At 36.2% G+C, this 25729-nt stretch overlaps 6 protein-coding genes across 10 annotated transcripts in view; 2 read left to right on the forward strand and 4 right to left on the reverse strand.

Annotated features, from left to right (window-relative positions):
• Nucleotides 1–1875, reverse strand: part of LOC116845397 — a 14538-nt gene extending 12663 nt beyond the window's left edge. For all 3 annotated transcript variants that reach the window (XM_032818014.1, XM_032818015.1, XM_032818013.1), the window contains exons 1-2: nt 1787–1875; nt 1609–1723 (exon numbers count right to left, since the gene is read on the reverse strand). The gene's annotated coding sequence lies outside the window, so the exon portion shown is untranslated. The remainder of the gene's footprint in view (nt 1–1608; nt 1724–1786) is intronic.
• A 529-nt stretch (nt 1876–2404) lies between these two features.
• Nucleotides 2405–3604, reverse strand: LOC116845400. Its single transcript, XM_032818043.1, has 3 exons — nt 3267–3604; nt 2782–3189; nt 2405–2681 (listed from the first exon to the last, which is right to left on the reverse strand). The coding sequence occupies exons 1-3, from the start codon at nt 3332–3334 to the stop codon at nt 2438–2440; spliced, it is 720 nt and encodes a 239-aa protein (XP_032673934.1). The 5' UTR covers nt 3335–3604; the 3' UTR covers nt 2405–2437.
• Nucleotides 3605–7656: 4052 nt separating this feature from the next.
• On the forward strand, nt 7657–9942 carry LOC116845372 (protein FAM50 homolog). The gene is made up of 5 exons (XM_032817957.1): nt 7657–7948; nt 8241–8975; nt 9156–9310; nt 9397–9509; nt 9626–9942. The coding sequence occupies exons 2-5, from the start codon at nt 8324–8326 to the stop codon at nt 9744–9746; spliced, it is 1041 nt and encodes a 346-aa protein (XP_032673848.1). The 5' UTR covers nt 7657–7948; nt 8241–8323; the 3' UTR covers nt 9747–9942.
• Nucleotides 9943–10037: 95 nt separating this feature from the next.
• Nucleotides 10038–12747, reverse strand: LOC116845373 (protein C15orf41 homolog). Of its 2 annotated transcripts, XR_004378236.1 has the most exons (7): nt 12548–12747; nt 12306–12410; nt 12094–12224; nt 11928–12007; nt 11690–11739; nt 10974–11461; nt 10038–10837 (listed from the first exon to the last, which is right to left on the reverse strand). XR_004378236.1 is itself a non-coding variant. In XM_032817958.1 (6 exons), the coding sequence occupies exons 1-6, from the start codon at nt 12646–12648 to the stop codon at nt 11077–11079; spliced, it is 852 nt and encodes a 283-aa protein (XP_032673849.1). In that variant the 5' UTR covers nt 12649–12747; the 3' UTR covers nt 10038–11076. The 2 variants fall into 2 exon arrangements, 1 of the variants encoding a protein (XP_032673849.1); XM_032817958.1 differs by having other exon boundaries at nt 10038–11461.
• A 2240-nt stretch (nt 12748–14987) lies between these two features.
• On the forward strand, nt 14988–19233 carry LOC116845363 (protein enabled homolog). The gene is made up of 8 exons (XM_032817947.1): nt 14988–15323; nt 15568–15784; nt 15856–16003; nt 16656–16770; nt 17475–17528; nt 17677–17838; nt 18148–18272; nt 18544–19233. The coding sequence occupies exons 1-8, from the start codon at nt 15227–15229 to the stop codon at nt 18724–18726; spliced, it is 1101 nt and encodes a 366-aa protein (XP_032673838.1). The 5' UTR covers nt 14988–15226; the 3' UTR covers nt 18727–19233.
• A 152-nt stretch (nt 19234–19385) lies between these two features.
• On the reverse strand, nt 19386–25674 carry LOC116845362 (probable ATP-dependent RNA helicase spindle-E). 2 transcript variants are annotated; one of them, XM_032817945.1, is made up of 8 exons: nt 25319–25674; nt 24921–25218; nt 24344–24798; nt 23495–23849; nt 23257–23423; nt 21090–22718; nt 20659–20996; nt 19386–20271 (listed from the first exon to the last, which is right to left on the reverse strand). In XM_032817945.1, exons 1-8 carry the CDS (start codon nt 25505–25507, stop codon nt 20082–20084), a joined length of 3621 nt encoding a protein of 1206 aa, XP_032673836.1. In that variant the 5' UTR covers nt 25508–25674; the 3' UTR covers nt 19386–20081. The 2 variants fall into 2 exon arrangements, with proteins under 2 accessions (XP_032673836.1, XP_032673837.1); XM_032817946.1 differs by lacking the exon at nt 25319–25674 and having other exon boundaries at nt 24344–24818; nt 24921–25064.
• Between the last annotated feature and the right edge of the window lie 55 nt (nt 25675–25729).

Genomic DNA, 25729 nt, shown 5'->3' on the forward strand with positions numbered 1-25729 from the left:
TCTCTCTCTCTCTCTCTCTCTCTCTCTCTCTCTCTCTCTCTCTCTCTCCCTTTCTCGAGTGTTCGTTGTAGAATCATCGTCATTATTGGCGGGATGCTATGTATCGAGCGCAGACGACAAAAGTGGCTTGTACCCGTCGCTAGGTACAAAGAGCAACGAGGGATCGCGCGGGACACCCCACAAAATTCCAACTGCAATAAATTATATTCGAGGCACGTGCCAGTCGTAGGGGTGAACGTCGTGTGTGCTGCACCAAATGGCACTTTCATTGCACTTGGTCCACGGTCTTTGCATCTTGCCGAGTTTCGTCACTCGAATTTATAGCGCTCCTTTGTCCTCTCCCTTTCCCTTTCTCGTCTTGGCTTCTTTAGGATTTTGCGCCTGGATGGATATATATTACATTTATTTAGGAGAAAATGTAGAGGACGAATCCCCGAGGCGCAAGAGAGACGAAAGCTTTCGCGATTCAGCGTAAGCGTGTGACAAAGGATGAGAGCGCGAGTTGTGTCGAATAAGACTCGTGTCATCTACATATGACGATTGTTGGTCAAGACGGCGAAGCACTCGTCGTTAACTTACTACCGGGTGGAAATAATGCGCCAAGTTGGGGAAGCGTCGTTACTCCCAGACACCGCGCCGAGACGTTAGTTTCGTGTCTCATCGTGCGGTTGACGTTTAATTCAAAATCTTGCGTCCCCTTTCGCCCCGACCATGACTCGGGCTTATTCACGCCTTAGCCGACGCCGTTCGCACGCTCATAAATCTCGGAAAACTTGCCGGTGGCTACGAGCTAACCACCCACCAATTAGCATCCCGAATTCGAGGGTGCGGGCGAAAGTTTTCGATTTCCCTATTGTCGCAACAGCGATGCTTACACAGGCGCGTCTCCGGAGCGTCTTATCTTAATAACAGATCCTACGGTGAAGACGGCCACAATTTCCTCGGAAGAGATTTCGCAGAGTTAAGCGAGATATATTTTTCCTCAATATCAATCGCGCGAGTACTTAAAAGTGTACCCTCTTCGTGTGTGTCGGCAAACGCGTTTCGACTTCGTCGAACTGAAATGTCATAAGAGCAACCCAATTATTTTATCTTTCTACAATTTTGTCGAGCTTGAATATTTGCTCTCCAGATTTCTTTGAGCGAAATCTCACTCAAAGCGAACGAGAATTCACTCGATAGCGAAGAAATACCGTCGAAGTCACAATAGTAAACGTTTCACTAGTAAATGTTTTATTGGATTACGAAGAACGCATCAAACTTCTTCATTCACGCGAGAAAATTTTTTCAGCGATTGGAGTGAATCTATTCTCTTGTGTAACGCGATGAAACACATCAGACTCATTCTTTAATTTCACATATCCACTCGGCGATTCACAGTGGACAATTCACTGCATATGAGTGAAATGTCTTTCGAGTGATTCAATTGTTCACTTTAATTTTTGAGTAAAATTTCACACGAAAAAAACTTAAAGAATAATTCACTCAAATTTGAGAGAAGCGAGGTATTCGAGAGAGAAAGAGCGACGATTTTTCGAAAAAATGATCTTTTAAAATTTTTGCGCACAGAGAATGCCTCGCGTCGACAAAACTCGAAATAATTCGTACCTGTTAGAAATCGAGACGGCCAACAACTCGTAACGAATGTCCGGAGGACGAATGGCAAATGGTCGGCTACAAAACAGCGAGAGCTCCCCGTGGGCTCATCCTCGACAATGGCCGTCTGTAAAAACATTAATCACAAGTCGCCCGGTGTTTGTATTGTCTATTCCATGTTCCTACGCACTTTGTCATCGATAGATTGTCGGCAAACAGTCTCTAGTTTAAAGCTCTTGCATGGATTTTCAATCGACCATCCATTGAAATCAGTTGAATCGGGACGCGGAGGTAAAAAAAAAAATATCGATTAAACGAAGAGTCAACACGAGACAAGCGAATTTGGAAGCCTCCGAGCGCAAAGTATCTATTTTTCCTGAAAAAATTACACTTATTCAATGCCGTTTCTCGTATTTATACGATGTGATTAGCGCTTTCTCGCAAGCACTCGTTCGTTCGTGTTACAGTATATAAGAAGGCAAAAGCACGTACGTTTAGCGATAGGAAATGAAGACAATTTTTTACAAGAATCATCGTGATTGCTACCATGTTCAGCATGGGGACGTAATTCTGATCCTCCTTTACTTTTTTTTTAATGCAACTGATGAAATATACAGACGTTCTTTCGCTTTTTTAGGCCCGCTACGTCCAAGTGAGTCGCCGAAATGCGTCCAGAGCAGTGTGACGACTCGTAGCGGAGAACTCGCGGAACTAACGAGTGGCAGAGAGACCGGCTAGTGCCATCTAGCGGTGGCGCGCATGAACTCATTAGGCGGGAAAGGAGCGGACGAGGCACAAAAGCCGTGACTATAGAAGGAAAATCAACATTGCACATGTCCTTTTATTTATTTACATCCTTTTTCTGCACCAGAGACCGTAATTCTGCGATTCTTCCCTTTAACCTCCTGACTTTCTGTTGCAAGGTCTTCAGGACTACCTTTTGTCGCGTGATCTTTCCCATTGCCACTTCCCAATAGATTTTAGCTTGCACTGGGGAAGTGGAGATCTCCTCCCAGCTGACGTCGTACAGGAATTTTTTGCGTCTGCTTCCCGGCTCGCTTTGGCCAGGCAACGAGAGTGATAACCTACCATGGGAAATTAATCATTTCCTTATATATCTAATGTTCAATATTCATTAACACTCAATAAGAATGCGTGATTGAAGTGTGTTGTTCTGTTATTTACCTCTTAGATACTCCTGTTTCACTATGAGATACAAATTGTGTGGGTTCATATGTATTTCCTGTACTAGATTGTTCCTTTATCTTAATGGTGTATAACGACTGATCATCATTCCTAGATTCCTCATCTTGCAAATTTGCAATGTTTAGTACTTTGTTCATGGTTTGATCCTCTTCAGAGATTATTGCTTTGCTATCTTGACTGTCAAAGGATTGCTCATCCTTGACCACTCCGTTCAAATAAAGAGACGGTATAGCTCCAAACTTCAGAAAGCGATTGCCTCCAACAAGGCTGTACCTGAAGTCGTCTTTCTTGAAGTGACGTGAACATATTCGCGACGATTCGCAAACCTTTTTCTCGGCACCGATCACTAACAACCATTTTTTCAAGATGTTGTCGTCTTTCGGGAACCTTGAAGAAATTAGGGAATATGTTGTACAGAACACCAAAATACACAATACTCATTACATGGACAATAAAATACTCACCCATAAAGCGATACGTCCGAATCGTGTTTGTTCACACGGTATTTGCAACAGATGCATGTACGTACCATTGTCTGACGTCGAAACGATATATTGACATAAGACACGTATTGTTCAAACGTTAATAATAAAAGGCAATGTATTTCGTAATAATGCTTTGTACATTCAATTTTGTATATTATACCTAAAATATACCTAAATTGTTATAATAAAATTTAAAACTATCATCTTCACACACACTTTCAAAAATTATATTAATTTATATATACTCTTAACCTATACTAAATTCCCTCTTTATACACGCGTGCGTGTGCACTGGTGTTCATTAATTGGGTCCTTTTTTAGTGTAGAATAGTGTAGAGTTATGGTTCCTGCACACAGGACGCGGTAATGCTTGCGCGCAGCGAAAGTCCGCGAGACAGCCAATCAATATGTTGTTTTTCCGTAAGAGCTAGAAGGTTATTACGGAAAGTAGCATATTGATTGGCTGTCACGCGAATTTCCGCCGCGCGGCAAGCATTACCGCGTCCTGTATGCAGGAGTCATTAGGATGCAAACCTATGCAGCGGAATTGCGGAGCGCGGAACGAGAGCGGAATCAATCACGAGCGTTCCGCAGTTTTCGTTGCACGGATTTTCAATCCCTAATGGCTCCTGCACACAGGATGCGGTAATGCTTGCCGCGCGGAAGTTCGCGCGACAGCCAATCAATATGCTGCTTTCCGTAATAACCTTCTAGCTTTTACGGAAAAACAACATATTGATTGGCTGTCGCGCGGACTTTCGCCGCGCAGCAAGCATTAACGCGTCCTGTGTGCAGGATCCAATAAGACCTTTTTCGAATTTTGATATTTTTTTGCAGCTCTTTTGATAAAAACATTTATTTTGACTCCAACATTGATAATCAATCGGGGGAGTACGAAAAATATGCAAGTTATATATTGTTTTAACTTTTTTTTAATTTTTATTTCACTTGTCAAACGTTGCTGCTTTCCCACAATTTAAACAAGTTACTGATCTTTTAATCATATTGGCTGCATTCAGTAGACTCAACAGTTGCACAACAGTTGAGTAATTTGTCAATGTAATTGGTTTAGATTTAGGGATCTAACAGTAAGAACCAATAATCGTTGATTGCTCACTGAGCGCTTTTTCTACTGAATGCGCCCATTGGGCGCGTTCAGCGGAAAAAGCGCTTAGTGAGCAATCAGCGATTATTGGTTCTTACTGTTAGATCCTTAAATCTAAACCAATTACATTGACGAATTACTCAACTGTTGTGCAACTATTGAGTTCGCTGAATGCACTCATTATGTAACTGCAATATCGAACGACTAGCGGGGGGCTGCACTCCCGCACCCCCTCAAAACTAACCTAACCCAACCTATCATCACATTAGCCGTTAGTAATTGTTTATTAAAAAATTATTAAGAAAAAAAGTTGAACACTTTAATAAACAATGACTGACCATTGTTAATGTGATCATTGGGTTAGGTTAGTTTTGAAGGGGGTGCGGGGGGCGCAGCCCCCCGCTAGTCGTTCGATATTGCAGTTACATAATGTAATTAAAAGATCAGTAACTTGTTTAAATTGTGGGAAAGCAGCAACGTTTGACAAGTGAAAAAAATAAAAAAAAGTTAAAACAATATATAACTTGCATATTTTTCGGACTTCCCCGATTGATTATCAATATTGGAGTCAAAATAAATATTTTTACCAAAAGAGCTGAAAAAAAATAAAAAAATTCGAAAAAAGCCTTATGGCTTCTGTACACAGAACGCGGCAAGCGTTGCCGCGTCCTGTGGGCAGGAGCTATTATTGTACACTCGTGGTCTAAAAGGTTTGTGCATCGATTTTTTGTAGATTTCGGAACGCGTCCCAGCTTCAGGAGAGAGACAACCATTGCTTGACACGCCAGCGCCGCCACTTATTACGAGAGTAGAAGGATATCGTATATACCATTCTTCTGCTCTCGTAATAAGTGGCGGCGCTGGCGTGTCAAGCAATGGTTGTCTCTCTCCTGAAGTTGGGACGCGTTCTGAAATCTACAAAAAATCGATGCACAAACTTTTTAAACCACGAGTGTACATAATTACCCGAAAAAGAACCAGGAATATTGAAATACTAGAATACCGATCGTGCCTGACGGTATTTCCACAGCAGTGCTTGAGATCGATATTTCGACCAAATACATGATTTTTTAATATTTAATTAAAATTATCTGGATGACTTACAAACCTTTTTAATGATACTTCATAACTCTTCATACGAAATACAAACGATACCATACCGAACCTTTGTTTAATTTACCTCCGGTCATTATTTCCGGCTAAATGGTCCAAAAAATAACAATTAATTACAAGTAGTAGAATGACTCACAAATCTTTTCAATTGCACTTCAAAACTCTTCGTACGAAATATAAACGATTTAAAAGAATAGTTTTTCCAACCGGAGTTTTTTTCCGGTCAAGTACATACGAATGGATATCGGACGCGGTGTGAATTCTACATTATGATACGACCAATGTAGATCGGCTTTTACGTCACTAAGCATGACGTCATCATGCGCAATAATACACCTTTGTATTTACATCATGGCAACGATGGGTGCTTTCCAATTGCTTAACAGATCTTGACACACACGTATACAAAACCAGTTTATTGGTCACATATTATCTAAAATATCTAATATACAACCAATAAACTGGTTTTGTGTAACACAGTGTATGCAACTGGATAAGCACCCACTGACATTACTTCATATCCGATCTATTTGGCTATGTTCAGAAATCCTACTCGATAGGTAGAGTTACTTTAATAAACCAATCATAATAAATAAATCTTAGTTCCTTTTGCTCTGATTGGCTTAAATGGATTGGATTAAATGTTACTCTACTCACGGAGTAGAGTTTCTGAACGCCGTCTTTAAAGTACAGTTTTGGGCTGCGTTCGGAAACGTCACTCGAGTACTCTCCTTTTCTTTTTATCTGACTCTTGTATTTCGCTTATTCCAACGGCTATCGTCCAGGCTGCGTTTCGAAATGCACTGCCAGTACTGAAAATCTATAGTTCATGTTACGTATATTATAGAATTTCAGTATTGGCAGTGAATTTTTGGAACGCAGTTCTAGTAGTAGTTAGGCGACAGTTTCCCGAAAAGTGGAGGGGATAATGTTGGTATCAAGGAAAATCTCTACATGATATAATTTAAAGATTTGTTCTTTGTAACTGCACTGCTGAACTGGTACAATAAATTGAAGTGAGATAAGTATACGTTTTCTCATTCTAACCTTTTGCATTAGTTCAGCAGTGTGTAGTTACAAAGAACAGATCTTTAATAGCGTTTTTCATTAGTAGAATTGGTGTGCACTGAGTGCGCACTAAGTTGTTTACAGTATGTTATTATATTAAAAGATTGTCTTAAATAAATTCTCAAATATTTTTAACCAGTAATATAATATGTATAACATCCATACGAATCATTTTATTACCTAAAATATTTTTAAATATGTATTTAAGACACGATCTTAGGGTGCGTTCAGATTCCTCATCCGGGTGCACTCTATTACTAGAAACACTATAGTGTATGTGACATATATTATAGCACTTCTAGTAATAGAATACACCCGGGTGGGGAATCTGAACGCAGCCTTAAATATGAAAATGTATTGTAAACAAGCCTTTGTGCGCACTCAGTGCGTACTAGTTCTGCCAATGAAAAACGCTATAACTTATATTGTGTAGAGATTTTCCTTGGTACCAACATTATCCCCTCCATTTTTCGGGAAACTGTCGCCTAACCCTAGTAGTGTGCACACACATAGGTTGCGTTCCGTTTCCACGCATTATGCGAGCATTTCCTATAATAGGCCTGTTCTTTGTAGCTGCACTGCTGAACTAGTGCAATAAGTTAGAGTGAGAAAACATATATTTGTCTCACTTCAATATATTGCACCAGTTCAGTAGTGCAGCTACAAAGAACAGACCTAATATGCGTAACATGAACTATAAATAAACGCGCGCATATGCGTGAAACGGAACGCAGCCATAATGTGTTCGACTGGCTCTAGGTTAATCGCTCCGAGAGCGATTAATGACGTCAAAGTCTCTACTAGCCAATCATAAAGCTTATAAGTACTTGTTCAACCAATAAACGTAGGCTGAATAACCCAGAGTGGGTTAACCCAGAGCCAATCGAACATGCTAACAGTGTGTATTTCCGAATGCAGCATTGCAGTATTGTCTACTCTATCTACAGTCAGTGCTGCGAGTTCACGAGATTTTCTCCGCGACAGGAGGCCTTCTGCGGATGCGTACAGTGACGTGGCAGTCTACTATTGGATATCGTATCATTTGCGCATGCGCAGCAGACTTCTTGCCGCGGATAAAATCTCGCGAACTCGCAGCACTGCCTGCAGTTCCGATTCAACTGCCAGCACGATAAGACGTATCTGAACAAGTTTAGACCAGTTATTTTTGAAAGTCTCTTTGGAACTTGCCGAAGTCTTATTCATTCATACCTAACATTGTAAATGGTGAAAGGTCATAAAGAATAAGGATTGTATACCAATTCGGAAGGAAGGAAGGAAGGAAGGAAAGAAGGAAGGAAGGAAGGAAGGAAGGAAGGAAGGTCTACTCTGCCTATTTCGTCCAGTTCTTTGTAAACATTGGAGAGGAGAGTTGCTGGTAAGTAAAAAGCGTGCAACATTCTGGATATATACTAGAAAATTTTAACAAAATTTATTAGTATAGTTGCATTTTCTAAAACATCCTTTTTAAGGAAATTTTTACTTGATATTCAATATTTTACTCGATATTTTATGTAACGTGAACTATAGATATTAAGTAAAATTTTCTTCAAAAAGGAAATTTTAGAATGCATTCTTAACTCATCTATGTATATATGTACATATAATTGTATATTACATAAAAAAACATGAATTTTAGATATCCCAATAACATATTTTCCTTTTTTTAGAATTTGTGGCTTTAACAAATTTGGCGAAGAACTCAAGGAATTTTTATATTTACTTGAGTAGTAATTGATTATTCATATAAAATATGGCTCATTATAAAGGAGCAGCCAGTGAAGCTGGCCGAGCCATGCAGCTTATGAAGAAAAGGGAAATTGCGCAGCAGGAGATAGAGCTGCGTAAGAAGAAAATTGAAGATGACTTGAAGATTCATAATATTGAGAATAAGTTTGCGACTCATTATAATGCTGTTGAACAGCAGTTGAAAACTTCCACAATTGGTCTAGTTACATTGAATGAAATGAAGGCCAAGCAGGAAAATATAGTAAAAGAACGTGAAAGGAAACTTGCTCAGAAGGAACGAGAAAAAGAGCAGGAAAAGGAAAGAGCACTAGCTGCTAAACAAGCAGAGAAGAACAAACAAAAACGACAGATCCAAGCCTTGTCTTTTAATTTGGACGATGATGAGGAGGTTGAGATTTCTGATGATGAAGTCATAGAAACCTCTGTGAAACCCAAAAACAAGCGTAAACATGTGGCCAAAAAGATCAAGAAGAATCCAGATGTGGATACGAGTTTCCTACCAGACAGAGAAAGGGAGGAGGAAGAAAATAGACTTAGAGAAGAATTGAGACAAGAATGGGCACGGAAGCAGAATGCGTTAAAGGAGGAGGAAATTGAAATCACATTCAGCTACTGGGATGGATCTGGCCATCGTCGAAGTGTTATAATGAAGAAGGGTAAGTATATTTTAATAGAATATATATTCTGCGCGCGCACGTGTATGCAATTATTAAAGTCTTGTATCAATAGACTGGAAATATAATGTTTAAAAATATGATTTACTATTGAAGCATGAATACAATGAGTAATCGCATAAATTTATGGTATAATTATATTTTTGCTTTTCTGTGTTGTAGGTAATTCTATTTATCAACTTCTTCAGAGATGTTTGGAAGTGCTGAGACGCGAATTTAGCGAACTTAAAACAGTGATGGCAGATCAATTGATGTATGTTAAAGAAGATCTTATACTGCCGCATCATTATACATTTTACGATTTTATCGTAACTAAGGTAATGAAAGCTCCAATACACATTTACTGGAAAACGTTTGTATAGCGTTTATATTTTATTTATAATAAATATAATTTAATTTTCAGGCACGAGGAAAGAGTGGACCTCTATTCACATTCGACGTTCACGATGATATTCGAGTTATGCATGACGCTTCCGTTGAAACAGAAGAATCACATGCTGGAAAAGTTTTACTTAGGTATTTGTCATTTAACAAATGTTTTAAAAAAAGTTTGTTATTTAAAGAGACTTATATTATTTGCCTTAATTACCTTTTATATGTATATCTCATATCAATTTCTTTTATACTTTTAGATCTTGGTACGAGAGAAACAAACACATCTTCCCAGCGAGTAGATGGGAACCTTTCGATCCAACGAAGAGTTACGACAAGTATACAGTATCTGATAAAAATAGGAAGAAAGACAAAATCTGATAGACCTGAACGCGTATTGTCCGGTTCAAAATGGGAATAATAGGAACAAGAAATATTATTTTGTATTGAGACTGAAACTACTGTAATATATCAATTTTATGACAATGTTCATACTTTGATTTTAAAGTATAAATGATATTGTAATATACTTGTATATATTTATTTGTTTTAGCGCAAATATATCTATTAATTATTATTATGTAATTAATGTAATTAAATATATCTATTAATTATTATTATGTAACTAATGTAATTATTATTACGTAATTAAATATATCAATTATTATGTAATTGTAAATATATATATATTTATTGTAATTATATATCTATCTATTTATTGTTATAATTATATATTTATCTATTCTGTGATTTTAACTGATTCCTTTACCTATCTTAAGTACATGGTAGGTCATTTGTAAGGTGTTGAAAAAGAATTTAACCTTTTCAGAACAGGGGATTGCTCGGGGAGATAATTATAGGGAAGTACGTATTCTATGGGTTTTTGGGGTCATTGAATCCGAATCTGAACTTAGATTTTTTAAATTTTAGTAATCCAAGATGGCGGACCCAATATGGCAAAATTTATACATAACTGAGTAAATGTGAATAAAATGTAAATCTTTCTTGTTGTATATATTTGGACGTATAAGTAATGTAAATATAATGTAAATATTTTTTGTAATGTAATGTAAATATAATGTAAATATTTTTTTGGTCAGTAATAGGGTGTATATAGTATGTAAATATATTATAAATATCGTTTGTTCCAATCTGCCGCTAACTAAAGTTTTTGTGGTACTGATGAACTCCAAAAAGATTCCAAGAAGAGCGAAACTGGAAATCAGTCAAGATTTTCACTAATTCAAATTTAGAGAGTATGAAGTTCCACAGAAATTGAGTTATATTTACATAATTTGGCATCTTGAAAATCGCCATATTTGATCCACTATCTTAAATTTTACATTTTTTTACTTTAAATTTGGAAAGAGTATCCTAAAAAACTCCTACATACTAATTTTTATGAATATTGGATTGATAGTTTCTATAATACATGCATGAAGGCTGTAGAGCATCAAAAGATGTCTCCCGTCCTGAAAGGGTTAAAAAAGTTAAATGAAAAGACTTAGATATTTTAATGACTTTGAATCTGACAATCTTAAAATAATAAAAATATACAAAAATATTTTCGTTATTTCAATTTATCAAACATGAAAAGAGATTATTTACCTTGCTAGGATAGATATTGTCAAGAAATGTATTAGTATGCTAGATGTGTCTAAGTTTTGGAAATATAATCTATATAAAATGAATAAATACTGATAACACATAGTCATGTATTCGTAGGCTTAATGCAAACGGGATTCATATAGGTAATATTTTCAGGAAAATGATCCATTATGATAAATCTCTTCTCGGTTGATTTGTTCAAGCTCTCGAGAAATCCAAACCAATAAATAACCAGTCCAGACCCAAATCTGTTCCAATAGCTCAAAAACTGTTCTTTCATGTACTTCTGGTGAACTTCCACGTTACCAAATCGTGCTTTAGATTCAATCCAGTTGATTAAAAAACCGTTTACCGCAATTGGCACTTCTAACTTGATATCGGGAGTTTTATCGTATCCTCGCATTCGTAAGTGTTCCTCGTTACGAAACGCAATATTTCTTTGTATTAGACTATTTTCGAGCTTGATTTCGTATTCTTGTCCTATGCAACTGAAAAAGAGAATGATTCTGTGTGATGCTATATCATGAGAAGCACAATGTGTGTTAAATTTAAGTGAACTTTCAATGCGCTGTAATTAATAATTATTCCATGACTTTCCTAGTTTGTGTTGTTCTGTTTTTGATAGAATTTAAAATTCTACTATGTTCTAACTACCATATGTTAGCATATATTAAATAAAGTTTGTCATATAATTATTAGCAATGAAAAATACTTACATTCCCATTGCATCAGCTATATGTCCATACAGATTATCGTATAATAAACACTGTAACACATAAAAATTATGATGTTCTTCAAATTTTTATTTCAATATTTTATTGTGCTTAATGTCAAAAAGTAAGAAAATCAAACAACTATAAAACTAGATTCACATCTGTCAAAAAATCTGTAATTAAAATAAAGTGTGCAATTTATATAAGGGACCACATGTATATAATTTCAAATCACAATTACCAAATAAACCTCATATGCAAGATCCTTGTCACTAATTAGTGTAGTATCCTTGAACAACTTGGTAATTAAATTTTTGGAAGCTGAAATTATAACATTTTCAAATTATTTTCTTATAAAACCTGTTAAAAATATTATTGTGCTTCATATTGTTCAAAGTTGGTTATACCATTTGCATTGTCAGATGTGCAGTATTTTTCCAAGACATTACGTGCTAATAAGGCAGGTGAGGCATCGATATCTTTGGCCATTCTCAACAAAATCCCTGTTGGCTCTCCGTTATTTACTGCTTCTAAATAACTATAAGGATATTATTATTATTGCATATACTTTATGTTTCTACTTGAACATGTGTTTATGATTTAGTTTAAGCTAACTTACCTGTTATAATAACTTTTATTGTTTCCAAATAGTTTGATATGGTTAACTTTCATTTTTTGTTGTATTTCCAAAGATAAGATGCTGTACAGTGTATTTACAGGAATACTATAAGAAAGGAAAAAAGATTCAATTTTGAATAATTTTTATATTTGCTAATGATATATAGGAAATCGAGCAAATTGTTTGATTTTGTCTAGTGTTTATATATTTTAATTACATTATAGTAAGAGAACAATTCTTACTTCTTATACTTTTCCCTTAATATTTTGGCACAATCTTTTGATAGACCTCGAAAATTACGAATTGTCGTTATTATTTCATTATATATTTCGGTCTTCATCATTTACAATATAATTATCATAACCCGCTGAAATGTCAAATCGATACAATACGAGGTGCGCTCGAGAAGCGCACCAAAGGTCTGTTCTTTTTAGCTGAACAAATATATTTTAGGTAAATATGCAGTATAACGCCTCCATCATGGATTTTTTTTTGAACTTTGTAAATTTGTATATTTTTATGCGTAGAATTGATTTCTGAAAACAAAAATTGTCACTCATTTTTCGTTTTCTTGTTTTTTTATTTTTATATTTTATGATGTCGGTAAGTAGGAAAAGCAAAGAATAGTTCATACATGCTTTTTTCTGCTTTAATCAAAAGCATAAACTGTTATAAAACAGAGAATTGTTCATACATGCTTTTCTCTGCATTAATAAAAAGCATAAACTCTTATAAAACAGAAAATAGTTCATGTATGACGAGAACGTCGTAATCGTGTGTTAGATCTAAATTTTAATCCGTATAAAATGGTAATTATTAAGTTTTATAAGATAGTGTATATGATTAAAGCAGAGAAAAGCATACATGAACTATTCTCTGCTTTATAACAGAATTTATGCTTTGGTTAAAGCAGAGAAAAGCATGTATGAACTATTCTCTGCTTTATACCCAGTGAGAAATGACTTATCGATCGACGTCTTTTCGACGTCGATCAATAAGTCATTTCTCACTGGGTAACAGAGTTTATGCTTTTGATTAAAGCAGAAAAGCATGTATGAACTATTCTCTGCCTTTCCTACTTACCGACATCATAAAACATAAAAATTAAAAAAAACAAAAAAACGAAAAGTGAGCGATAATTTTCGTTTTCAGAAATCAATTCTATGCGTAAAAATATATAAATTTACAAAGTTTGAAAAAATCCAAGGGAGCGTTATACTGCATATTTACCATATTTTATTTTACTCTAACTTATTGCACCGGTTGCGTCAGTTTAAACAGTTCGGCTAAAAAGAATATATCTCAATGGTCTGTTCTTTTCAGCTGCATTGCTGAACTGGTGCAATAAGTTAAAGTAAGACAAATATATGTTTTCTCACTCTAACTTTTGCACAGTTTAGCGTGCGCTGAAAAAAAACAGACCACAAGTCAGCATCGATCGTCAGATAATAGGCCTGGGCTTTGATTCTCGAAAATATGTCACATACGAAATATATCACATACGAAAATATATCATATACGAATTTAGTGAAAAGCTATAGTTCATGTTACGTATACTATAGCTCTCCACTAAGGGTGCGTTCGGGGAGCACGCTATCAACGCTATCTCGTTCTTTTATCTTTATCGCTTCTTAAATATATAACAAAGATAGAATGACGCTGTAGCGCTGATAGCGCTAATAGCGAGCTCCCCGAACGCACCCTAATGGCTTGCCGCGCGGCGGAAGTTCGTGCGACAGCCAATCAATATGCTGCTTTCCATAATAACCTTCTAGCTCTTACGGAAAAACAACATATTGATTGGCTGTCGCGCGAACTTCCGCCGAGCGGCAAACATTACCGCGTCCTGTGTGCAGGAGCCACAAATGTCGTATGCGATATATTTTCGAGAATCAGGGCCCTGTTCTTTGTAGCTGACTGCTGAACTGGGGGTCGATTGTGTATCTCGAAACGGAGTGAAAATTACAAAAGTGAGCAAATTCATTAGACATTGTCTAATAAAGTTACAAATATGCTAGTAAATTTGTTCACTTTTGTCATTTTCACTCCGATTTGAGATACACAATCGACCCCCTGGTGTAATATATTGAAGTGAGACAAATACGTTTTCTCACTCTAACTTACTGCACTAGTTCAGTAGTGCAGTAACAAAGACAGGCCTAGTAATATCGATGCGATATTTCGAGAAAAGCGCATAAAACAAACTTTTGACTACGTTCAAATTCGGCAATCGTGTTGTATTTATTATCTTAAGCACACACACAAATACATTTTCTTATAAGAAATATTTTTCTAAAAACAAAAAAATGTCATATTTTATAATTTTTTAAAGTAGATATTTGACATGTGCAAGAGTTCTCCTCTACAATTTTCATTTTCTCTTAATAAAGTTATTTTTCTGAAAAATTTTGCTATTATATATATAGATTATTAATTATTTTGTGTATAAATGTTGTTCTGTACTAGATGAACATAGAAAAAAATACAAATATTACGAATAAATAAAGAATATTGTTAATACAAAATATAATAAAAAATAAGATGAAAACCATTTGAAGTTAATAAGAGAAAAATTGTTATTTTTATTTATATTGAGAAATGTTGCGTATTCCACAATCATTTCAAGAATAGGGACCCTGTTCTAGGGATCTTCCATTGCGATTATTCGCAATTTGCCACTTGTGTATTTGCAATCATAATCATATCAAGAGTATTGGCTTTGATGCCAGGCGGTATGCGATCCATTTAGTCGCGTTTTAGAAACTTCGTTTCCGCTCGAGCGAATCAATCGGCGTTGTTTTTCTCGTCGTTAGTCAAAGTTTGAGATAACTACAATCGCTAGGACCGTGTAAGAAAAGCGTTGACGCAACCAATATTATATACTGTCACACAACGTTACGAGGAACTATCAAGGCGAGAAGATGCCAGCGATACTGGTTGGACCACCTCAACGTAACGAGCAAATGTGGCAGGCGTTAAAGGCTCATATTACACGAGAACGACAACGAAAGAAGCAAGGTATACCACTCGAGATTGCTCGAATTCGTCACGGTTTCATTCTATTTTTTTTTGCCCCTTCTCTCTCCTTCCTTCCTCCCTTCCCCTCTTCTATCTTCCCCTCTCCCGTGCCTTCTTCTGTATCTTTCATTTTCTTTTGTATGCTCACCAACTATTACATGCTTACTTGGCTACTTCTTTCAAAATCTTGAATATCAAGTTTATCAAAGTATATTAATTAACACTACTTATTATTGCATTCTAGAACAAGAGGCAGACGCGGAGGAAGAGCGTTTACGCAAGGAGAGAGAGCGTCAACAGAAACAAGATGTGATGACCTTAGGTGAAACTCGAGAACAAATCTCAAATTTGGAAAATGAGCTGATTGAATTGAAGGATGAGAAGCACCAATTGTTCCTACAGTTGAAAAAAGTCCTGAATGAGGACGAGTATAGGAGGCGACAGCTTGTAAAAGAGACCAGGTTTGTATTTTGAGAGGACGTAGCGCCAAAAGTCATAAAGTGACAAGATTAATACATCTGTCCATTTCTAGTGTCTGTTCGGAAGTTTTGACGACAGTAGGTGGATACCAGACGACAGGTCCAAGAGTGGTGCATCCCCAGATATTTTTGCCGTTACCACGTAGCAACAGTCCCCTCTACAAAGTTGCAGTCAGCGCACCGACACACCTCCTACCAAGTGTAAGCGCGACATTTCATCGTGAGAGAAAGGAATAAGAGCCTATTAAGAACCAACACAGATGTAATAGTGTGATATAAACTAACTATACCATAAAACTTAATATTTGTCCTTAATGATGTATAGAGATAAAAAAATTATTCAGTTAAAATACAAAACCAAACGCGTTTCGGTCCCTCAATGGGCCTTATTTAGTGGTAACAATAATTTTTTTTTAGGAAAAAAATCACATAAGATATAATATTTCAAAGAAAACTGGTTCCATAAAGAAATTTGTCAAATGATCAAAAAAGGTTTTCTTTGAAATATTGTAACTTATGAGGTTTTTTTCCTAAAAGAAAATTATTGTTACCATTGAAGAGGGTCTATTGAAGGACCGAAATGCGTTTGGTTTTGTATTTTAATTGAATAAATAATTTTTTCATCTCTATAAATCATTGAGGATAGATACTAACAGTTTTATGGTATAGTTAGTTTATATCACACTATTACAACAGTGTGTTGATTCTTAATAGGCCCTTATTCCTTCTTCTCTTGATTTTATCAAAAAGAACCATATAACGCATTTTATCGTGTCATTTGAACATATGTTCCAATCGATGGCTCTTGTATCTGCGTTGCAAAATATGTTTCAAGTTCCTGTGTCATTTTAAGGGATCTTTGAAGAGACCGCACAGCCCGTCACCGCCACCTTCTGCCTCTCCGTATCATAGCGCATACGGCTACAAACCACCACCGTCAATTCCGAATTATAATCCTCCACCTCCTAGTGAGTATATATAACCTGAAAAATATACAAATAGATTAGACATTCTAAAAAATATATAAATAGATTAGATTTTTACTTATATCAGTGGCTGCAAACTGGTTTTATGAAGAGATTCATCACTATTTAGATTTTCGATCAATTTTTATTAACACTCTTTTAATGTTTGAAATACCACGTTAGGGGAAAAATGACCAAACTTATTTTCATGTCTTTATGAACGTATAAAACTTATCAGAGATTAACGTATTCAACTTATCAGAGTAAAAGATGAAAATAGAACAATAACGCCACCAAACTGTTTACAGCAATTATTTCTCTTACATCATAACAATTCTTTCTTATATTAGACTCATGATGCAAACATAATAATGTATTAATATGTCATTTAATTTATTTGAGAGAGAGAGAGAGAGAGAGCACGTATTATTTAAAGATAATTAAATATTTATACATTAGGATTCAGCCTGTTTTCAGATTCCACAATCGATATTTGGTAGTTTCTTATATCTTTTTTTTTTAAGGCAAAAATTTAATAATAAAGTATTAAAGTGCCGGAGTCGATTCAGGTACGATAGTCTGCGGTTGTCGAGACCGTCAGCAGGGTTTAATAATGTCCATTACCATTTTGGTATAATGTGCTCAAGTTGTCAAACTTGTGTCCAGCTTGTATCAAGTGATATTTTATCATGACTGCTTCCATACAGAATCCGAAGATGCTGCTAGGAGATCTGGTGACTCTCGAGCTGTCCTCTGGAATAGTGAGTGAAGAAACTTTATCTGTCGCTTTGGGGTCCTTTGTTTTCTTTCGTATAGAAATTAAATTCGAAGTCGCTTGCCGTATTCTTTCCATGTTAGCGTACATGTATAAAACAACACTCATTTTATGTACTTTTCTTCATTCGACAGAAAGTAATCAATACTCCGCATCGAATTTTTATTCGACGCCCACAGGCCAAAGTGTTTATAGCTATTCCGCGCCTGCAACCCAACCGTCTCGAGAATCTTCGGAGCCGGCTAAACCCGTTTATCTTTCGGGAGCTAGAGCGCCATTGGCCACGCATCAAACTGGTAATTACATCTATTTCATTACAACATCAACATTGCTGCTACGACTGTTCTGATGGACTTTGGATATATCGTACAGCAGTTCAAAATAATAATTGGAATAATCTTCATAAAAGAGAGAGAAACGAGTGTCTCTTATTTTAAACTGTCCTACGACATGTTCCAAACTCATCAAAGACAGGGAGAGATGTTTCTACATGCTTCCTTGTTAAATTTGTTATTTTACGTTTGTGAAACTGAGAATAAACTCATCTTTTTGTGCAACTATTATAAGGAACCATGAAATTACATCAACTTTCTTGTGTTTTGCAGCATATGTAACTAATCTACACTCGATGGAACACAAAGGCGCTTATGGCGAGGACAAATTTTACCTACGTCCGACAAATCACGTCACTGTTCACGGTGGTGCTATTCCGATCCAACAACCACCTCAGGTCATTTTTCAATTCTATTATTCATACTCTTTGCAGGTTCTTTTACAGGATGTGCGAAGAAGTAAAACTAAAAATTAAAGTGGTTAGGAATATGCTGCATTCAATGAAATAAGCATAAAAAAAGATTTATCAAACAATATAATTCGATTATTCAATTTATTCGCGCAACCTGCACAATATATTTATTATATTAGTCCAATTTATTATTTACGAATGTATCGGTGTACATTTGCAAATTCCCTAACGTTGATTTTTGTGAAAAATCCTGCAGGGTGCAAAAACTGGAGGCATTACCTCTGGTTATCCTGTTCGAGCACCTCAACCACCGCCTGGTCCTTATCCGCCACCACCACCACCGCCTCCTGGGACTTATGTCAGCGGCTCAGGTGCCAATGTACCTGGCAGACTTCTATACACACAACCAGGAACTCGATATCTTCAAAGGGAAGTATAAAACCACGTTCTTCTTTAATTTCAATAATTTGTTTTAATCCTTGAAAATTCTTTGTGCAATATAACACGTTCACCGTCGCAGTTCATTTAGAAAGGTTTTCTATTTCGAAATAATGATTTGATTTATTTATATATGGCGGTAGAAAAAAGAAAGAATTACCATCTTTTTGTGCACATACGTGACTCTAGTATTTCACGAGAAATGTGCATCACATATGTGTGACGTTGGTGATGAACGTGAAAATTCTATCGTATATTTTGGTTAAGTGCATAGATTAAATTTTTAACGTATTTATTTATGTATGGATATTTATTTCTATGTAAAAAAATATGTATTCAATTATAAAAAAGTATACAAAAATAATTGTTTCCTAGTATACATAATAATACTTTTTTTCATTGTACTCGTAAAAATTCTTTAATATCGTAAACATTTATTGCTAAAATAATAATTAATTGATAAACTAAACTATACACTTATTACCTATCTATATGATCTAGTTTGCAATTTCGCATATACTCGTACACGATATTGTTATACTATATAGATTAAACTAATACAATATTTTAGTTTCACAACTGAGCTAAAGTAAATACTTTTTACTTTTTGTGTACTATTATGTAATAGGATAATAAAACAAATATCAATAATAAAAAAAATAAAAGTAATAAACGTAATATATTTTCTCTCTAATGAATTTGTCGATACAGAAAAGATTACAATTAATAGATAGAGGAAAAAGTCCAATAGTCGGCACTCTTGCGCGGACGCGTGTCGGATATTAAGATGGGGATTTAAAAGAAAACGAATAATAATTGAAAAATAATTAATAGATCCCCGTATATCTTCTGCCATCTCTTGATATCAGATTAGATCCGAAAGTAAAAATAAAAAATGCCGAAAATTGGTGAGTGTTGTAACGAGTGCTGGCTATTGCGCGTTTTCTACCATATATGTAAAAATATCAATGCCCAGACACTTATCTTAATTTTGGACATCCTTATTGTTCTTTAAATACAAATATTTAAACATATTTTGAATAATATATACATTCTATGTTAAAAATTTGAATATATATTTGTATTTAAAGACAATGATGTTCAGGACTAGATATATGTTAAAAAATTGATACTTGTTACTCTTCTTACTTTACTAACTCTTACTAACCTCTTAGAAAATATATTATCCTAAAGAATACTTTCTTTCTTTTTCAAGAGCAGATGTAAGACTTGAAATTGTAGAAAAAAATAAAAGTTCATAGTAAAGCTATAAAAAAAATAATGAGATTCCACAATTATTTCCATTGGATATAAGTGGTATAAGTAGTATTCCTGATTAGTAGATACCTCTACTAATCAGTAATATAGTTTCATGTTTCTCAAAAGGTTCTGTAGACTTGTTCCAAATTGGGCAGTCGTGTCTATCATTCGTTGTTTCGCAGCATGTTGTTCCGAGCATAGATGAGTACGAAGGCTAATGATGCTAGTTATCTTTGTTTGACATAGTTGACAGATCACTGGCTTAACACTCACTTCACGTGGGTCTCTAAGGACAGAGTATAAAGTGTTAATCGTGTATTTATAACGTTACTAATAATGGATAACAATTAATATTACTACACGAGTTATTACATAGACCATAAATGCCTAAGACACCTTAAATAGAGATGACTACAAGACACTTTACTTATTTTAGCTTAGGTCTCTTAGGTATAAGACGTTTTTTTAGACATTTGTACTATTTATCTAATAATCGATTAGACTATACGATACTTCAAAAAGCAATTTGATCGGCAGCGATTTTCCATTTAATACTTTACAGTAGAAGTATTTCAGTGAATAACACGATTTTAATATTTATATCTATGGCTTATGTATTTATCTTTCGTCAAATCGCCACTCTAGAACCAATAATAATAATGTCTTTACGTACTCGTGAGCCAAGGCATCCATTTCTAACAGATTCCTAATTATGCTTTCGAGTTCAGGATCTTGTTTGTTCAAGTCCAACGCTTTGTGCAAGCTGAATACACAATTCTTTCTGTTGGTTCCCCGAGCAGGCTCGAGAAACATAGTCTCGTCATAGATATTCCAATTGTGGAAATTAATTGTGAAGATTGGCACTTGAGACTGTCGAGGCTTATATATCACCTCGACGAATGCGTTTTTTATCTGATTCTGGCAGTTTATGGTCAGCTCGTTTCGCTGCTCCTCGCTGACACCATCGGCAAAGTGCATCGCGACGTTCATCCAGTGGCGCAGTTTGTTTATCTGTCAAGATTCACATGAGAGGAGATTCATAAACGTTACAATGCTAGATACGCGCAAGAGATACAGAAGTAATTTCGGAAACTACATATATACCGTTCGTAAGTCATCCATCGTGATCTCGACGTCAAATATGTTTTGCAGGTCATGCTCCGGATATAAGCTCAGTCCTGTGGCATGATCGTATCCTAATCCGCATTGAGCACCGGTGTAACGGACGCCCAAAGGATCGCGTCTCAATTCCATATACGGTGTGAAAATTAAAATGATCAAGGACGCAAAGCCGGGTGTGTCGGGCAGGAGGGTTGTGTTTCGCAGGGTCAGACGATCCGTTCCCTTTGTTTGTTGGTGGATGTTTTGCGCCACCAGGAAGATCCCCCTTGGATTATCCGGACAGGTGTCGAGCAGGACGGAATTCACCGATACCTGTTCGACGTTTACATGTTTCAGTATACCCGCCGTCGTCAAATGCACCAGCTGAACTTCTAGTGGCGAAAACGGGCCGTGCAGCACCACCTTCTGACCGGACTTAACCGGTAATTCGGGATACGGCTTTTTATTGTATATCTTTATCACGCGATTCCGCGATTCTGTGTCGCAATCCAGCGATTCTGTCAAGCTCGAAACAGGTGCGTCCTCAAACACATTCGTAAGCTCAAGCTCCTTCGCCCGATGCAAAGCCTCCTTCTCGTTCATTAAATCTATCTGAATAGGCTTACGATTGTGCCTCATTTTGATGGCATTTTGTACGAAGCTATAATCGTTCGGCGAGAGGTCGCTTTTGTCGTATTCGATATAAACGCGGGACGATCCGTCAAATGAAACTGTTATGTCGTCGAGGTTCTTCAGCTCCATGCTATGCGCGAAAATCTCCTGAAATTTTCTAGCGTACAATGCTCCAGGCTGCTTCAACGGCCATCCATGAAGGACGACGGTATTATTGAGATCGCGTTTGGACAGCGTTTTTTCCATACCTTTTCGGCGTTGTGCTATGTCACTGGAAAGTTTAATGAAGTAGTTAGGATAGAAAGCGCCGGCGATTACGACTTTAAGGATGATGACGCGTAGCTCATTAACGTCGTAGCTCTGCCATGTGCGTTTCTCTTGGTTCATGTATTCCTGTATGCCGAAATGACGTAATTTCAACGTGATGTCGGACACGAGGGCATTGATCTCGCGCAATGACCTCACGCGCAGACCATTTCGTCGCGCCCATTCTTTTTCTTGTTGAGAGTTGTTTATGCGGCGATTAGCCTTGTCGTCCCTCCATATCTTGAATGCATGCAGATAAGCTATGCAATCACTGGCGGTATTAGCAGCCCACTCGAGCTTCTCGTAATAGGCCGTGTTCCACTCGGTATCGAACCCGATATTGAACATGTTCTTCACCGACATACTGGCTGCGATGATGATTGTATCCTGCAAGACATCGAAAATATGACCCAGAACGATCAACTTTGTCAAATGTACATCCAACGGAAGAGAGGCCATCACACGGCCCAGAGGTGTCAGATCTCCATCGTACGCTGAGTCGAACGTATTCATCAATGCACCGATTTCTTTCAATAGTAATATAGTGCTCCGTAAACTGCTGAGGTTCGGCGGATCCAGAGCGAGGGCGAGGAGTGCCTTTGGGTCGCCCATGTCCAACATTTTGGTCTTAAGGACGACATTCGCGAGTGGAGCCCTAACCATTTCTGGAACGCTTTCGTCGCGTAGCGCGCTCTGCAATTTTCAGAACAATATCATATTTGGTTAAATTTTATTTGATATAAATTAATTTAATTAAATTTAATTTATATTAAATTATATTTAATATGAATTAATTTCACTAAAAAATTTTAATTTTATCAACTAATAATCTATAAATTATCATTTATAGATTATTTTGGCAAGTATTTAAAAAGTATTTTGTTTTATAACTAGAGAGTATCATTTCCAACGATCTTATGCTGCAATTCTAAACAAATATACGAGTAAATCGTAAAATCATAAAGTCGTACGAAAAAAACAAAAAAAAATCGTAGATATTTATGAATTATCACATGACATATGGTCCGCATAGAATTGCAGATCTACTCATAAGTTCTTACGAAAACAAGTTACGAGTTTTACGATTTTGTCTAGAATTGCAGTATTAGTCTTTTTTTGTTTTATATAATATTATGTAATTGTAATTTACTTCACAATTTTTTATTTGATCGTAAGTTTTATAAGCTACGATATTTTTGCATTGAAATATTTGCATAAAAACGATACTTACCTCGTAAAATGATCTTGGTATCATTCGAAATACTCTGCCATCCATTACACGGCCTGCACGACCAGCACGCTGCTGACAATTTGACTTGCTTGCCCAACACAGCTCTAGAGACTGGTAATTGGACCCAGGCTGAGTGATGAGGTTCTTTACCATACAGAAGTCGATCACTACATAGAAAAATGAAAATCAAGCGTTTTTGTTCCGTCAATAGTTGTTCTACGGACAAACAAGTGCTTACCATACTTGACGTCAGGTACGGTGACGCTACTCTCGGCGATATTAGTAGATAATATTATACGCCGATAATCGTTTCGCGGTTTCTTAAATATATTCTCTTGCTCGTCAGTCGAGATTAGCGAGTGTAATATAATTATATCCCACTTCATGTTCTCGTATTTCTTTGATAAGAGCGCGATACGAATGTCTTCAATCTCCTGAATTCCTGGCAAAAATATTAGCACAGCGAGCCTTTTGTGTTCGTTATCCTTGACTTTGTTTTTCTCGTCTATATGATCGAAAATGTGTATGATGCGTATGCAATATTCTATCATATCGGACGTAAGGCTTGGTTCGTCCTCGGATATTACAGGTGGCTGTCCGGGAAAACAATCATCATTATTATCATCATTATCGATAACTTTCCATCGTTTTCTAAATAATAGAAACAAGAAAAGAGAAGACTGGTAAATCGATTGTCAATAATATTTCTATATATTGAATAGTAATATCAACCTATAAAAAACGGCAAATTATTCATACATCAATACTGATAATACGACATGAAGATGAATATCAGTGATCTTCAATTTAATAAGAAAAATTCCGTCACGACGCGCAACGTTCTCTTTTTCTTTTGTCTCGAGATCAGAGGCCTTCTTCTTTTAACGCCAATTTCGTTATCATTAAACTTCGTTAAATAGCGCAGCTATTTTGCGATGTAAAATATTTGCGCGTCGACATATAACGCATGCGTTATCTCATAACGCACGCGTTAACAAGTTACAGAATATGCTTGCAGAAAGCCACCTTGCTGTTCTTGTTCCTGAGCATCTGAGCGTTTACTCGCGCTTGGAAAATATATACTCACAGGGCCCACATTCATTTCGTCCAAATAATGTGTGGTAACGTTGTACGGGCTTCCCCCCGGCACGTCGATGACCGTTGCTGGTAACAGTTTGTCTTCCATGGGTGTGGAAAAATATTCAGCAAACTTATCTACATCGATGGTCGCAGACATCAATATAACTTTGACCATTGTAGAATTTGTACGCAACAGTTTTCTAATCACGAGCAGAAGGAAGTCCATGTCTTCGTCGCGTTCATGTACTTCGTCCAGTATAACGTGTGTATAGTCCATCATGTGCTTCTTGTTAATGAGCTTGTGCAGAAGCACACCAGTTGTACAGTAAGTTATACGTGTGTCTGAGCACACGTTCTTGATCAGACCCATTTGGTAGCCTACAATAGTACCGACAGGCCAGTCTCTTTCTTGGCTGATTCGTTTTGCAATGCTCAGAGCAGCAATACGTCTCGGCTGTGTAACTGCAAAACAGTTTGTCTCTCTTAAATGAAAAGAAAACAATTTCTAGAAAAACTTCAATATCAATAATTTTCCATGATTTCTGCCAGGTGTATTTAGAAAATGTAGCTAAGTTGTGACATACCTATAATGTTGCACTCTTTTTGGTTCTCAAACTCTGAATCTAGAATAAATTGTGGCACTTGTGTTGTCTTGCCACAACCAGTAGCACCACGTATAATAATGACAGGATTATTAGCTATCATAGATATGATCTTGTCTCTAATAGAGAGAATGGATAAATCAATCTTGGGTCGATAGGCAAAGTTGTATGTTTGATAAATTCTACTTTGGTTTTTATCATAGAATTGTTTTTCAGATGTTGTGATATCTGACATATCGTCCATGTGGTCTTTCTTATTGAAGATAATATTCTTTGTTGACTATAGAAAAAAATGAAAAAAAAATTAGAAGAAATTAATTGTGAAGTCTGCATTTGGTAATATTATTGCAAATGCATATAGCACTAAATGTATGTATTACCATTAAATATTCTTCATCATCCTTTTTTTTATATTCTTCTGCGTAATCTGTCTCCGATATTACTCTTGATTTAAATCTATTAAATTTCGGTTCACCGGCTACTTGTCTTCGATCTGAACATGGCATTGATATTTTCAAAACTTCGCCTGAATTAAGCATACGCAGAATATCGTCTACCATTTCGGCCATCGTGACAATTGATAGATACTTAATACATATATATATATATATATATATATATATATATATATATATATATATGTTCCTAATTATATTAGCCACTTTATATTATAACACTTTATATTATAACACAAGTTTAGTCAGATCATGAACTTTATGGCGCGAATAACTACGATACACACACACACTCTCTCTCTCTCTCTCTCTACATCCTTTACTCCCCCCCCCCCC

Source organism: Odontomachus brunneus, unplaced genomic scaffold, assembly GCF_010583005.1.
Source record: "Odontomachus brunneus isolate Ranch 3 - 2012 unplaced genomic scaffold, Obru_v1 Obru_scaffold_051, whole genome shotgun sequence".
Lineage (NCBI taxonomy): Eukaryota > Metazoa > Arthropoda > Insecta > Hymenoptera > Formicidae > Odontomachus > Odontomachus brunneus.